Source organism: Semicossyphus pulcher, unplaced genomic scaffold (assembly GCF_022749685.1).
Source record: "Semicossyphus pulcher isolate SPU_LCO1_2020_fin unplaced genomic scaffold, fSemPul1.0.p SCAF_25, whole genome shotgun sequence".
Classification (NCBI taxonomy): Eukaryota; Metazoa; Chordata; class Actinopteri; order Labriformes; family Labridae; genus Semicossyphus; species Semicossyphus pulcher.
The window spans coordinates 184,015-200,028 of NW_027211699.1; the positions used below are offsets into that span (position 1 = coordinate 184,015).

Consider the following 16,014-nt stretch of genomic DNA (forward strand, 5'->3'; position numbering starts at 1 on the left):
CGCGCACACGAGGCAGCTGCCGTGACAAGTGCACACAAATCATCCTTACGAGAGCACGAATGGAAACCTGTCTCAGACAATATTCTTCTTTTTGTCTTTATGTTTACAGTACTTCTGCCACTCACATCTTCTCAGTGCCTCCTCCTGCCCGTGTTTTTTTCTCCTTCCACTCTCCTCTACGGCTGCATGGACAGATTGGGTTCAAACAAAGTAGTTACAGTGCTGACCTGAAAGACTAACTTTGACAGGAAGCTGTACAAATCTATGAAAGATCTCCCCATCTGTGCATGCCTGTCAAGTTAAAAGGTGTTCACGGAGAGGAGGAGGAGAGAGAAAGAGGTAGGACTACAGAGAGGAAGATGACAAACTGAGAGAGCTAGAGAGCAGAAAGGAGAGAGCGAGAGGGAGAGAGAGAGAGAGAGAAGGAACAGGCAATTACACCCAGCCCCTCTCCAACAGCCCAATTCCTCGCCTCCTTCAGGCCATGCGGAGCAGCAGCACGAGCAAGAGGATTTTAACTGAGGATAACGCGCATCAGTCGGATCTGAGATTTCTCGGGGATCGGTCACCAAAGACGGAGGAGGAAAAAAGGATACAGTAAATAAAGAGTTGTCATCATCACAGAGACAAGAGAGAGGAGGGGATAAGTCAGTCGGGGTCGGTTCTGACACATTTCGAGGCTTTTTCAAACTACAGGACGTGAATCCGGATCGCACCTGCATGTGCGTGGCGTATGTGATCTCTCCGTGGGGATAAAAGTGCGTAAAATTGTAGCGTTTTTACGCACGGGGAAACGAGCCGAGCTGGAGAGACGCGGATTCGGTCCTGGACTCACCATGTTGATCGGTGAGTGTTAAACACCTTCAGCACTTTAAGGGTGATGATGTGGCTGCGCTGTCGGGAGGAAAACGTGTCACTAATTTGTGGAAGGTGCCAGAAATGTGACGACTGACGTTGAAGGGCTGTGATATAAAATGATCTTTGAGTGAGAAATATTAGAATGAATCTGCTGAAACTGATGGAGTAAATAAACGCGCGCGCGCGCTGATTTGTGTTTTATGGTGGAGTTTCATGTGGAATTTATCAGCAGCCTCGATCATATTGTCGTTAACACGTTTATGGTCACTGTAATGGCAGCAGGATTGGAAGTGTCTCGATCAAGTTATATGGAGCTTCAAATAGATCCCCGAATGCAAACATGACTGGTGCGGAGTTACGGACACCTCAAATTCCTCATTCCTTACGATCCACAGCTGGAACTTTGTTCTTATATTAAGGAAGAGAAATAAAATGCTACGGTAGATTAATAATGATAAAAATGTGTTTTTTCTTTTATTTTGAAAGTCTGAAAGAGTGAGGAAATATCCAGGCCCACAGAGGTCTGACCTGCATGCCCCTCAAACTGTGAGTCTGTCAGCGTCTTAATGAAAATGAACGATCATCTTGATCAGAAAAAAACAGCGAATAGATTTTTGATATAAATTGATTTCGCTGGAATGATTGGCTATTTGTAAGGCGGAATTGATTTGACGGTGTGAAGAGGGGGGTTATGGGAGGTTACGCGCGCAGGATCACTGATCAGGAACGTCTCGTGCAGTGTTTTTTGTAGGATTTATCTTTATAATATAAAAGATCTGCTTAAAATAATCAGTTAACATTTAATGTCAGATTCCCCCCTTGATGATTCAGATGATTAATTGCTCATTTGTTGTTATGATTAAAATGTCTGACCTTTCCTTGACTTATAAGAGTAGAATGGAAACATGTTCTTGACTTTATTTGATTAGATTTGGTATTAAAGCTGCTGATGGAAAAAAAACAACCTAATGAATCCAGATTAGAGAACTTCTGTGCTTCACTTGCACATTGAGCTCCGTCTTCACTCTGATTCTACGGGAGAATAAAGGTTCAGATTTCATGTGTGGGCTGAGCTGAGTGATGGACCTGCCCTGCTCTGCTCCCATGCTTAACCCTTAAACACTGATTTATAGCCGTTGCTTAACCTTCCCTTCCTCTCTCCGACCAAAATGCAACTATTCCTCCACATCAGCGTTCCTCCGGGCGCTTTGAGCTCTGAGCCGTTTATTCCATTTCACAGGCGAAAAGATGGAAGTCGGAGGAGCGCGTGAACGTGAAAGGATGAGATTATTACACAGAAGCAAAGAGGATACACTGCTAGTCTTGTTTACTGATTTGTAAAGGTTATACACTCACGCACACGGGCACGCCGGGCCTCTGGATTTGATGGATCTTGCTGTAAGTGTGGGGTTATTTGAGATCTCGCTGCTCTTAAAATGGCTTCGGCGCACAGGCCAATGACTCATGCAAATGGATGCCACATTAGCATTTCTCCAGATATTTACTTCTCCTCACAAACGCCACCTCCTGATGCTTCCACCGGTGATGATCACACGGCACCAAAGAATTCAGCTTTGACCAAAATGTCCTCCTCTTGACGCTGGTACTTGACGACCATGATGCCTTCTTAGACGCAGCTCAGTTTCTTATCAGTATTACCGGGAAAGAGTCGAGGAGGAAAAATAGCTTGTGGTTGGTTTTTCGACCTTGCCTCACTTCACCCATCCATCCACAACCCCCCCGCCTCCCCTGCTGTCCCCCGCAGGCAGGAGACAGGTTGCGGGGCTGTGGGAGGCCTGATTACAGGCCTGGCCCTCTGGGAGTGGGTGCCATTCTTCCTCTTCTACTGCTTTTTTATCTGCGGGATCTTTGTTGGGGGGGTTGGGAATGCATGGGAAGCAGGGCTAATCTGAGCTAAACAGGGTCCCTAGCTTGATCAGGGCTAATTACGGGGGGTAAGGGTTACAGTCTGGCCATTTAATCGGGTGGGGGCACTCCTTAAAGGAGGGGCTGGGAGAGATTGACTGGAAAATTAGAGGTACGGTTTGTTTCCGTTCCCAAAGATAGAGCTTAACGTACGGGCAGGACTTGACCTTGAGATGTGTGCGTCCACTTGGCCTTGGCTCCCGCTTTAATGTGTTGAGGCCGGCGGGGTTCCCGAGCAGCGGGGGGGCCGGAGCGCATGTGTGTTTGAAGTGGTCGTGCAGGTGGAGGGGGCATAAATGATGGGGTTAGTTAAAGGCAGCGCTTTTTAACTGAAGGCTTTGGTCAACTTCCCATCGAGCCGTCCTCTTCTCTCCTCCTGTGTGTGTTTTTGCTTTTTGTGTTTTTAGTTAAAGCAGCTGTGGGCTTCGGTCTGGACTGACGGAATGTGTGTGTGCGTGCGTGAGTGCGTGTGTGTGTGTGTGCATAAGCAGAGCGTGAGAGACATTATGATGGATGGACTCCCTGAGCCTCCTGTCTCTTTCTTCATCCCTCGTGGGCCACAGGGATGAAGGTGGCAGCCCTCCAGCTCCTGCTCAGCCCTTCCCTACCTGCTCTCTCTCTCTCACACACACACACACACACACACACAGCTGAGACAAATAACCCACTGCTCTATTAGCTCAACAAACTCCCCACCTCAAATGACAAATCTGTAGTCAAGCTGGCTTTTTTATTTTTCATTACCTCAGCTTCTATTACTCCGTGTCATCTCTTAAAGGCTCCTGTGAGTATGAAAGGAATGTCTGCTGCCACCACAAACTGTACCACATATTATTTCACATTTATTGTTTCTCATCCAGCTGCATTTTATATGTCGTCCCTGTGGTTTAAAGCTCTGTCCAGCTGCAGTCGATCTGTGCGTGTGCCTCTCTTTCACCTTAATGTGCCAGTCAGCCGTTGCTTTCAGGTAACAATGGGACGTGTGAGCACTCCACTTTCTTTCTGGCCTTGCTCTGGCAACTAGTCTTGATCTCTTTTTATGTTTCCCTGAAGAGATCAGCCCGGGAGCTGATACGAGTTTAAAGAAGGATTCTGATGTTGTATTTTGTCGTCTACCTCCTGATGTTCGGAGCTGTTCAGGAGACGTTTTGTGAAGAAGAGCCGGTAATCGAGCATGAGTCACACCTTCTGTTTATAATACAGCGTGCACGCTCTCGTTTTGAGGATATAGTGGGAAAATATGAACATCTGACTCGTCCCTGATGGATTTCTCTCTGCAGGATTTCGTCACGTTAAAGCAGAGCTCAGGTCTTGGGGAGAGAAAAAGTCTGATGCATTTCTGGGAAGAAGAACATTTAAAGGATGTAGAGTTGTGGACTTAAAGAAGTGAGTTAACCAGGTTTCTTTAACCAGCTTCGAATCACAAAGCTAGCTAGGCTACATTAACACCAGGATCTCCAACCGGACTGTAAGAGTTGCATTGTGGGTAATGAAGGTGCCCGATTTTGACAAAGAAGAACACTGCTTGGACTTGGTCCTTTTTTACCTGTTCTTTGTGAGTCCCACCCAATGACTGTATATATAGATGGACAACGCGTCTCCATCCGCTCCCATTGTATGAAATTGATGCCAAAATACCCCCTGTGATAGGTGCTGCCATCTTGCGATGGTGACTCATATGGAGCCAGAGTCTGTACAGTAGAGATCGGTGAGTGACGCGGTCATAGCCAAACACACACTTAACTTACCGAAAAAAAACGCAAGGATCCCGCACACCGGCGTGTTTAACAGCAGAACAGCTTCTCTGTGTTGGTCTGAGGTTAACGTTCACAGGTATGGAAACTTCAATGACTGTAGTGATTGTTTTAGTGATGTTTCCATTCGCGGATCGTCCTCCGCTCTGCTCACCCGGAACTGATCGGCTGCAGGAGCCGAATTTGTCAACAGAGCTGTCAATCATCATTTTGACAGCATCAAATAACTAATTAAAAATAAACTTGTCAGGAAAATGAGGACTTGGACGTTAATCAGCATGACAATAACTAGCTATAATGACAGAAACCATGTTTGAGAAACAATTTTCGGACGTGTATTTTGATTTTATAGTTTGACTCATGTCCCATCTGTTAACATGGAGGAGGCGGGCTTTATGACCTATACTGCAGCCAGTCAGCAGGGGGCGCCCGAAATGTTTTGGTTTCACTTTTAGAGAGCTGTCATGTCGTCCATCTTTTCATACAGTCTATGGTCCAAGGTGGAGGACTCTGATAAATATAGATGAAGGCCTCGATCTGACTCCAGAGACAGAACTGACCCCGACAGACATTTATCTTTTATTTACTCAATTATTTTTGTGTTCGGGTTTTATTCCTGCATTCAAATAACAGGGAAAGTGACCTGAATAACACCAATGTTGATGTTAAGCACAGCTCCAGAAAGAATTAAGAGATCACTGCTGAAAATAAGTTCTTCTCTGGTCCGACTATTTAAAGGCTTGTGTTGTTGTTTTATGGTAAACAACATTTCTCATTACCCCCAAATCTCATTTAGGTCTTTTATTTGTAGGAACTGACGACTGGTTAAGAAAACCAAATGGTGTTTTTCAGACCTCGAATAAAGCAAAGAAAACAAGTTCATGTTCATTTTTAAACAACAGAATATTCATGTTTTATTTCACAAATCAATGTTTGGTGGAAAAAGCTGGTTTTTAATCACAGCGTTCATGCAGCTGTTGTTTTCAGTGGGGTTCAGATCTGGACTGGGCTAACCATGACATACAGAGAGAGACTCTGATTTAAGGAACATTTGGAGTGGCCTCTTCATTTTGTCTGGAGCTGTATATATACAGTAGTCTTCACTACAGCAGAGGAGCTGCGGCTTTCCAGCTAGCTGAACTCTTGCATGCAAAAAGATGACTTAACTGGAAGTGAGCTTTACTCACTGTTTCATGTTGCTCTTTACATCTTTATACACCAACTGTAACAGACAAAATTCAAACTGTCACTATTTTATTGGTTTTCACAGTTTAAGAACATAAAACAGTTTTCAGTTAGAACATTATATATTTACTTCCCACATTGCCTCTGTGCTATTTACCATGTGGATTGGAGCCGTGTTGGCAGATTCAACTGGCTTAATTTAACTGACTTACACAGGTTACTTAAACACACATCAAAATCTTTCAAAATAAAAGTCTTTCCAACGTTTTGCCTTGAAGGCGTTAACACACAGAGTCTAACACTTTATAAATCAAAGTGAAATGCACATTTCTATGTAAATGTGTCTGAGTGCTCAGTGTGTAATTTTCTGAATGCATTATAACTAGAGCAGCGTTAGTGGGTGGACCGCTGCAGTAACAATAAGTAGACCTGTCTACTCGGACCTGCAGGCCCCTTTCAGACAGGTCAGGGTCAAAGAGCAGAGGTCACAAAGCCAACGAAGAGACAGAAACATTACCTTTTCCATGCTAGTTTCCACAACCCCCATGAATATGATTATGAATATGAGATATTCTCTTTGAATATACACACACTTGTGTGCTCTTTAAAGTGCAGACTGTTCATATGTAAGTGTGTGATTTGTATAGTGACAGAAACTATGTGTCTGCTTTGGCACACACAGCTTTTGCATGCAAGGATCGTATGTGCCCCTTCCCGCCCTCAGGCCCCCCGCGGGGGAAATATCCGTGTGTGAGTGACAGTTCGAGTTATTTCACTGAAGTGACAGCGTGGGTTTGATTGGCCTGCCTGCTGAACTGATGGCTTCTGGATGCTGAGAGCTGCAGGCATATGTGAGGCCCAGCGGGAGCTCTGACAACATGAGAAATGGTCCCACGTCGCACTCGGCACCGAAACCTCGCCACTTAGCCTCGCGTTCCCCGGGTGCTGAGGCTAAAGATGGAGGCCATGACGGGAAGCAGAAAAACATCACCTCCCATCGCTGCGTGTTTGTGTGTTTGTGATGCAGCCTTCAATTCAAGTGGCTGACCTGGTCCTCCACTTGATGCTCTGACCTTGACTGAAATGGGCGAGTTAAAGGACTCTAAGAGCGGCACCCTGAAGGACGAGAAGAAGCATAAAGAAGAGAGAAGACAAAGAGAGAGACAGCTAGAAACGGAGACGGGTGGAAATAGAGAGGATTGAAGCATAAAGGGAATATAACCTAAAAGGGAGATCTCCCACCTTTTCACCCCTGTGGTGCTCGGCTCTCACTCTGTCTCAAGTGCATTTCTAAGACGTCGAAGCAGACTGTCTATAAAAGCGCCCCAGCTTTCCAAACACACGGGGCGAAGGTAACAAAGGCCATCGATTTTACAGTCAGCTCCAGCCATCAGAACCTGCTGCCCTTACCACCGATCCGCAATCCTCCAGGGTCCAACGCACATAATAGAGTGCAGCTAGTGTGTAAACGTGGAGAGTGTAAACAGAAGAAGCCGTGATCCAGCTCTAATGGCTGTCTTTGCTCCAGCTCTTTGTTAGCGGTCAGATCCCGACCCCCGCCTTGCTCTGCACACCATCTCCGGAGCGTTTAACAGCCCGCTGCTCGCCCGATTAATTACAGTGGTTAGAAAATAATGTCCAATGCTTGTTCTAAATGCAAACATGCACAGAAAAACAAATGATTTTAGCACTCGGCGCTCACAGCAGACTCAAAAAAAGTGTCTTAAAATCTCACACAAAACAGAGAATAAAACCAAACAAACACTGAACTTAAACTCCCCTAACTGTTAAACAAAATATGTGATTACAGTTTGCATTAATGTGGTCACAAAATGAAGGGTTGTGCTTCACAGAAATGTATAATTAATTGGGAGAATGCATCACATTACATAAATTATAGCGTACAGACACACAAAAGCACCCAAGTCGTCGGACTCGGCTCTGAATAGCTGCGCCTCAACAACAAATGAATATACATAAATCAATGGATGAAGTGCAATCACCAAAACATATGGTTTGCATTTCCTTTGCACACACGCAAGATGCATTCCTCAATATAAACAGTAAGCGTTTTCTATACACAAACCCACTGACAGAGCTTGTGCTTAAAGAGGGGGTATTATGCTGTTTCACACCGACACATGTATAATGTTACAATGTTGGATGTTCAGACTAAACGTGGGTGAAGTTTCAAATCTGTAGGTAAAAGCATGTTGGAGTAATCCCCAGGCTTCTCAGGCTGCTGTGAACGCCAGGTTTCACACAGTTTTTTCTACAGCAGGCTTCGGAGTGTTGGCCAATCAGAAGAAAGCGGGCTTGTAGGGGCGGGGTTTCTTAAAGGGACACAACTGATTGATGCCCCTTTCCCACCGAAATTAGCGTGTTGACATGGGTGTTACAAACCTGGGAAGACCCGCTTATAGGTGCCAATTGTCTCTTTTCCCATTGCCAGTGAAGTATACTCCTGTCCGTCTCTTTTCTGCTGCGTCACCGTCTGACGTCACAAACACGCCAGAAACAGGGTTAGTAAACAGTGAAGATGTTACGGTGGTTAGGTCTTTAATGTATCTATTACTCATTCAGTCTGTGTATCAAACTCAGTGTCGACAAAGTTGGAACAATGTTCGAGCGCTGCTCGGACGGAGACGGGCGGAATTTATAGCTGAAAAAGGATAAAAAAGAGTCGCAGAAGTTACCGGAGCATAGCATCCCACCAGAAAGGGGGCGGAGATTAGCGTGTCGACACATGTTTTGTGTTCCCATCAATGCTGAGCGGAGCCGAGGCGATAATTACCCGGGTCTACTGCAGAGTCATTTGACCCGGGTCTGAATACCGATTGTAACCTTTCCCGCTTAACAAAACAGCCGGGTGTTAGCAAGTGTTAGCTGGTTTTTTGATCAATGTGAAAGGGGCTTGAGTCGTTTCAGGCAGAGGCTTTATGAGGGCCTGCACAGAGCACCAGTGTGAGTTTTATTTAACTGGTTTTAACACCCCCTAAAAGGACAAATTAGAAACCACAACTTTAAATGAATGCATTCAAACAGGCACAAACACTCACACACACACATTTAAATGCAGTTCATAGTGTACAGTTGTTGTGTAATGGGCCTGCCGCGAGTACACAGCAGCAGTATATGAATATACTGTACGTAAATGAGCTGATAACCTGCAGGTACGTAACGTGGGTGTTTTGGCCTGTGAACATAATTCTGTATAAAACGTGTAGTTTATGTTCAAGCTGTGATCATAAATACATCTCACATCATCTAAAGCCTGCTGTTCAGTTCAGATGTCTCGCGCCTCGTGTTGATGCTTTGCACTACAAAGGTGTGTGTTGTCTCAGTGCGTGTATGTGTGTGTGTGTGCAGCTCTGACAAAAATTGGCATTCTTCTTTCCGTCAGAGGAGAGAGCCTGACTGGGAATGATCAGCTCTAATGATTTTATGAGAGTCTACATGATTAATGTTGGCACAGCGGTGTGTTTGTGAACAAACCCCTCTCTCTCTGCTCTTCATCCCCTCCCACACCTCCCTTTCTCCCCCGTCTCAGAGGGACTCAGAGGGAATATCCAGTCTCAGCGTGTGCTGATTTGTGCGGCGCTAGCTGCCGTTCGCCACATTAGTGTGTGACAATGGCTCTCTTTGAAGTGGGTTATTCTGGCTCGGCTCACAGCCCAGCGCGGCGCGGAAGACGTGCCAGCTCTGTGCGCAGACGGGGCCAGCTACGAGCGCACGGATAGACAGAAGGTATGGACGGGCACGTGCACGCCTGCGCAGACAAAGTAGCGGGGTCAACACAATACCTTTCACTCCCACATCCTCTAAACAGGCTTTATATAAGCACTTGCATCGCAGACAAAAGCCACAAACTCCTCCTCAGTATGCATCTGCCTCAAAGCACAACACAGCCGGCACAGTCCTCGCATCGCTTCATCAACAATCCACCTATCTTTCATCCATCCATCCATCCGTCCGTTCTCCCCCTCTCTGTTTTTCCCGTCCTCCTCTGTTCCCTCTGAAGGCCCAGTCCAATCTGAAAGCTTAGTTGAGCTCCGTCTCTCTCGGCTTATCTCCAAAAGCTGCCTCTTTCATTTGAGTAAATGCCTTCATTCCCGGCTCCTCTATGAGGAAGCTGATAAGGGATGTCTTTTATCCACAGCAGATAGGCTCCAGTGTGGGTGCTTGTGTGTATTTATACGCCTGCACAGCATATGCAAAATTATGTGAGCGATTATAGTGAGTCTTATGTGAATGTTTTTTAAATACGTGTTCGTGAGACTTGCATGTTTTTTAATGTAAGAGAGCGGCTGTTTGTCTCGGGTGTAAGTGTGCATCTTCTCATGCTGCTCATCATTCAGATGTGACATTTTTATGATTGCACATAATCACACAAGACTGCAGCAACCTTGCAGGTGTCTCTTAATAGGAAGTGATTAAGTGGGACAAGCTAATCATCGTAGTGTGGAGCTCACGTGTGTGTGTGTGTGTGCGTGTTCAAGAGGAGGCTGTGTGATGAATTGATTGGAGCTGTGGAGTGGATTTGTTGCGAGGCGCTGAGAGACACTGTTAGTCTGCGTTTGACTCGCGCTGAACAACAAATACATCGACTGGCCTTTGATGCCACAAATTTAACAACGTAAAGTCATTCTTTTTGCGTCCTTTCTGCTCACTCTGGCCCGAGTGGCTGCATCCTGCTGTGTCGTGGACATTGTGCTGCAAGGCCACAGAAGGTGCTGCAGGTGATATTTGAGGCGTTACGCTGCTTTCTCTGATCTGATCAAAAAATCTCTCCTCCTGTAATAGTTTGGGGCCCGAGGTGCTGCCCCCGCTCTCTTTTAGCCTCAGTGGAAGACACAGCTTGTCCTCTTAGATCTGCATTTTCCTGCCCTCCCCTCAGGCGTGAGCACTCTGCAGTCGGCTCTCTCGGGGGACTTATGAATAAATTTGTAAAGCAATTGGAGCCAGCGCAGGAAAAATACTCCTCAGCGCTCCCCGCAGACCCCCAACCTCATTGACTCCGGTTTGTTTGCTTGAGGCCGACGACTGTGTTGTGATCTTGGCGGCGTGGCGAGCGCGGAGTCAATGAGAATGATGCATTAGCCGCTCCGCTTCTATTAAAGCGGGCTTGCTGTGGTTGAAGCAGACACCACTTTGAAGGGATTCATCAAGCCGCTTACCAAAGAGAGGTGATTGAATTCGTTTGCATACTAATGAGGAGGGATTGCGAGTTGTACACTTCCCCTGCTACGTCTCCACCTGTTAAAACCATTTGCTTATTAGCGCAATCAAATCCGACGTTTGTTCTCTGTTACAATCAAACCCCTTTTTGTCACCTCATCAGACGCCTTTGTGCTCGTTTCAGAGCTGCTGGTTTTCATGGCTCGTGTCGGGCCGCGAGCTGCCTTCAGGGGCTAATTCAGCAGCGGAATTTGTGTCACCTCGTCTCACGGTGAAACATTTCACTGATTTCTGTTGTTTGGGGACATGTTCGGATACAAATGCAATTATCTTGGAACAAATCAAACCGCACAACAACCAACACCGCTGCGCAAAGCAGTCACACGGCGTTCCAAAGAAACTGCGTCGTGTATTTCCGCTCCAAGCCGTTTTAAACCATTTGTTTAGGTGATTTTCTGCGTGATCCTACAGAAAACACTCAAACCTAATCACGTCCAATCAAATAACCGTGTCGGCTCTACTTCTCCTTCTCTCAGTCAATCAGCAGAATTGATTTTATTAGAGGTAATTGTTCCTGTTTGATGTTCATGACATCTTGATTAGTCCTATTCTCCTGAGTGTTGTTGCGGAGAAGCTGTCCTGCTTTTGCTGAGGCCAGATTAACTTTAATCCTCTTTGTCTCAGCAGACAGCAGCAGCAGACAGACTGGAGAGGGTTAACTGAGGCCGGCACAGGCACAAGGGGTTACAGTATGTTAGCCAAAGGTCAACAAAGCTCCACATACACCACAGTTTTGTCAGCGATAGGATGCATGCTACAATGATGAATATGGGACGTTCTGCACCTTGTGAGCCCACAGTGTACCACCCCCTGCTGAATGTTACATCCCATCATTCATTTCAGTTCAAGAGTTTTAAATACACACACATTACAATGATAGTCTAAAAGAAACATGATCGAAGTACAAGTACAGTACATGCAAAATTCACTAATCTGATTTTGCAGCAGTGATTTTGTTGAAACATTTCATGATACAAATTTTAAAAAAGAGTCGATTCAAGAAACTTAAGTTGACACTATAAACTTAGGAGTGATGATTCCACTTTAATTGAATTGCTCCAGACATTAAAAATTATCTAAGGCTAAAATTAAAGAGTAAAGTGGCTAAAGCAAGTCACTAGTTACCGTAAAATCCAGAATATAAGTCGCACCGGAATATAAGACGCAGTCTGTATTTGGGGGTATGCCAGAGGGAAAAAGGTTTTCTATATATTTATTAATAAAAATGTGTATATTTCAACACTTATTCAAAATGTTTTCATTTAAAACACATTCACAACACACAAATTACAGCCTACCATCTGTTTGTTTTGCAGTCCTCAGCTGGCAGCCTACGTTAACGCTGATTATTGTGAGGGTGGCGGCTGCACTGGCGGTCATGACGGGGCATGTCCGTGACGAAGCTTTAGCTACATTATAGCGCCATCATCTGTAAAATAACGTAACATAATGAATAACTGAATAACTTTTTCAATAACTGTAGTTTTTGTAAATATTAATGCCCTCATCTGGATAAGGGACCAAAACTTACTTTAATTATAAAAAATACATTTATTCATTTATGAATTCAATCTTTAAAATTCCCAAAACATCTTTTTATTTACATTTTTTTCACATAAAAATAATCTTTTTTCAAAAAATACCTGCCTGAAAGCCTCTTTAGCCTGTTTTGTAATCAAGCCTGTTTGACTTCTGAAAACAGTTAATTATGTTACAATTAAATAGACACGATTAAAGCAGTTAAATAATAAAAACATCGGCGACTGCCACCTTATTTGCCGATGTGCCAATGTCTGTCAACATGGCCGATATCGGCTGATTCCGATGTTCAGCCGATGCATCGGTGCATCCTTAATAATAAAATACCTCTCTCTGCATTTTACACTGGTATATTGGTCGCACTGGTATAAAGGACGCAGCCCACTTTTTAGATGGAAAAAATGTATTAAAAGTGCATCTTACACACTGAATTTTACGCTAATTATTACAAACAGAATCTTTACCATCAACAATACAAATAAATAAGAGTTGTCAGGGAGAAATAAAAAAGAGCAGGCATTGTCCAACATGATAAACATTTAATTCAACCATAGTATTCATAGTATCAGGATTAAAAACATTACTATTTCGTCGTTAAGGATTTTTGATGTGAATCTGAAAACATTTTTTTTGTCTTTTCTTACTGTGAGTGATAAGGTCCTGCATGAACACATTATTTGCATAACTCTCGTTTTTACATAAGAGATATCTGTTACTGTCTCACTGGTCTGAAGTGGAAAAAGGTTATTTTATGAACTTTTTTGCACATAAGGATTAAACACCAAACAGTCCTGAGGGAGCAGATTAGCTGTGTTTTTGAGGGTTAATCTGAACTATAAATAACATCGAATGACGCTTTTTAACTTTCTGCTGATTTATGTTAAGAATATGTTTTAGGGTAAGTTTTTAGGGTATTTAACGTATAATGACTTTGATTGTAGGCATTACATATAAAGGATTGTGTCATGTTTAAACTGACACACTTAAACCAAACTAAATATTTAAACAGAGCACTGAGAAAGAAATGTAATGTGAAGCAATGTAGTGTTTTGTGGTGGTTATTTTATGTGATTTTCCATCCATTATCTGTACCGCTTATCCTGATCAGGGTCGCGGGAAGGCTGGAGCCTATCCCAGCTGTCATAGGGCAAGAGACGGGTATATCCCGGACTGATCACCTGTCAATAGATGTGATTTTGCCGTACAAAATATGATATTTAAGCTGGTTTAACTTATAAACAAGTACTCCCCTGTGATCTTGTGAGTGAAAAAGTTTCATTCTGCGGTAAAGCTCTGAAACTCGTGCTGGTACGAGCGTTGGACACACCACACTCGTGCAGCTCCGACAGCAGCAGTCCGAGGTTCCCCACCTGCAGACTGGAAGAAGTCTGTTAAATCAAGATTTCACATGACGAGGGCTTAATCTACTGTGAGTGTGCACTTACAGTGCTGCCCGCTCGCTGGGTGTTCGCCCATCCTATATGACCCCAGAGCTTACTTTTCTGTCTTTTCATTGGCTCGTCTCCAGTGCGCTCTCCTGCGATAAGTAGTAACGCTTTGACGCTTGAGGACACTTCAGCAACTTTCAATCGAGATTAATCTGTCTTTGAGATCTGCCAAGGTCTCTGTGGATGCGCCGCTGATAGAAAGAGAGGGCGGTTACACCGACGGGCCATTTGTAGCTGCTGTCTCAGAGCTGTGCTTCCATTCCCACTTTGCAACCAGAGGGGACAGCTCACTACATCATTCAGCCGTTTGTTATTTCGTCTGAAGCAGGAGTTGGCCGAAGGGGAGAAATGTCTGTTGCCTGAAGGTGAAAGCCATGCATCACTCTGCACGGAGTGTGTGCGTCTGTTTGCCTTTGCATGCGTACTTGTGTGTGTGTTTGTGTGTGTGTTCATGCAGATGTCCACGTCGATATGTGTGCAGAAATGAGAGGCTTATCAGGTGTCAGAGTCTGTTGTTCAGGCTGATTGAATTCCTGTGATTCACTTTGGTTTTTCTTGGTGTTAAACTAAACAAACCCGACGGGTTGCCTGTTTTTATTTTGACAACATAAACCCATCACCAGCCTCTACTTTCTCTATCGATCTCTCCCTGTTCCTTCTGGTTTAGTGCTCCTCTCTCCTTCTTATTACGTCTCATTCTGCTCTCGCTCTGATATCAAAGTTTTCAAATGGCTGAAACCAGGCTTGCATGACGTGTGCGGGCTCTGTGTGGCGGCGCGCGGTGGGAGATCCGTTTGCAATTCCCGGTGCTCCCCAGTGAATCGCAGTGATCCGTGTTTCTGCTGTTCCTGCGCCGGTTATTAAAAGCCAGGGGAAAGGTTACAGCAAATGCCACTCAGCTGATGGGCAGCTCCAGCCTGGCAGAATCTCCCCTCCCCTGCCACCCTGAGTTTCACTCTCACATTTAGGGGAACGGTAATTCTATCGCACTCGCTTTTTCTCTCCTGCTGCATCCCCACTCCCGCTGTAAAATCCTTCCATTCCTTAAAGTCTGCTGGAAGCTGTGTTCCCTGCCTCGGAATTACAATTAAAAGCATGAAAAGCAAAATCAGCCCCAAACCTCGCCGAGTACCTGAGCCTGACAAATTGGCAGTTTCCTCTAAATCCTCCCCTCCTCCTCCCTCCACGCTTCTTCCCTTGTCACCACTTCTTCCATGCGCCCTGGGCACTCATCACAGAGGTCACGTACCTGTCGCCTGCTGTAAACAGGAAATGAATAATTCAGGAGTCGGCGCTGGTTGACTGCAACAGCTGATGGTCTCTCTCCGTGACGAGCAAAGATTTATCCCAAGGATTCGCGTTCTAATCCTCAGCTGGAATCACACTAATGAGAAACGCTCTCCCGAGAGTCTGAGGACCCACTCACAGCCCGACCGCCTGTCCTTGACCTCTGTGGGTGATAAAGTTAGTTTGAAATGGCAGCTTGTGCTGGCACGCAAAACTTCTGCCACACACACACCACTTCGCATTTTAAGAGGGATTGTGCGCATACAGTAAGAGCACGTGCGCTCTTAATTTGATGAGTGAAAGAGCGCGTGTCTTGGCCTTATTTCCTCTCCTCTCCTCCCTAAGGTAACAGCACACAGAGGGAGCTGACCTACAACAGAAAGCCGGTTATATTCGAGAGAAATACCCGAGTAGCAGCTTGAGAGGCAGCAAGATGCCAGCGGAGGCTGCCGGCTAGCTGGAGTGATTGCTTTTTCGCTCCTTATCGCCACACCAGCAGGTGTCTAAGACGCGCTGTACTGCGGCACTCTGAGGGGATTCACAATTATAACACCCCGGCCACAGGCACACACCATCCCCCGCCTCCACCCATCCATCTTTCCTCGCTTCTCGTCTTACTCTTTTCACATCGAGTGAAATCACGCCGACCAACAGTAACTTAGGAATCCTGTTACGCTGCCCCAAACACCTGCACCGCCTCTGATAAGAATCCTTATCTGTCTCCTCTCTGCACCTAGGCAGAGCAGGAGGGCCCTAAAGCTGGAGTGGAGGGTGTAAAA

At 45.2% G+C, this 16,014-nt stretch overlaps 1 protein-coding gene across 1 annotated transcript in view; it reads left to right on the plus strand.

The window, feature by feature from the left end:
• The first annotated feature begins 431 nt into the window (after positions 1–431).
• Positions 432–16,014, plus strand: part of znf385c (zinc finger protein 385C) — a 51,465-nt gene continuing 35,882 nt past the window's right edge. Inside the window, exon 1 of the mRNA XM_069676258.1 lies at positions 432–846. Coding sequence (XP_069532359.1) covers positions 837–846 — 10 coding nt within the window. The 5' untranslated portion in view covers positions 432–836. The remainder of the gene's footprint in view (positions 847–16,014) is intronic.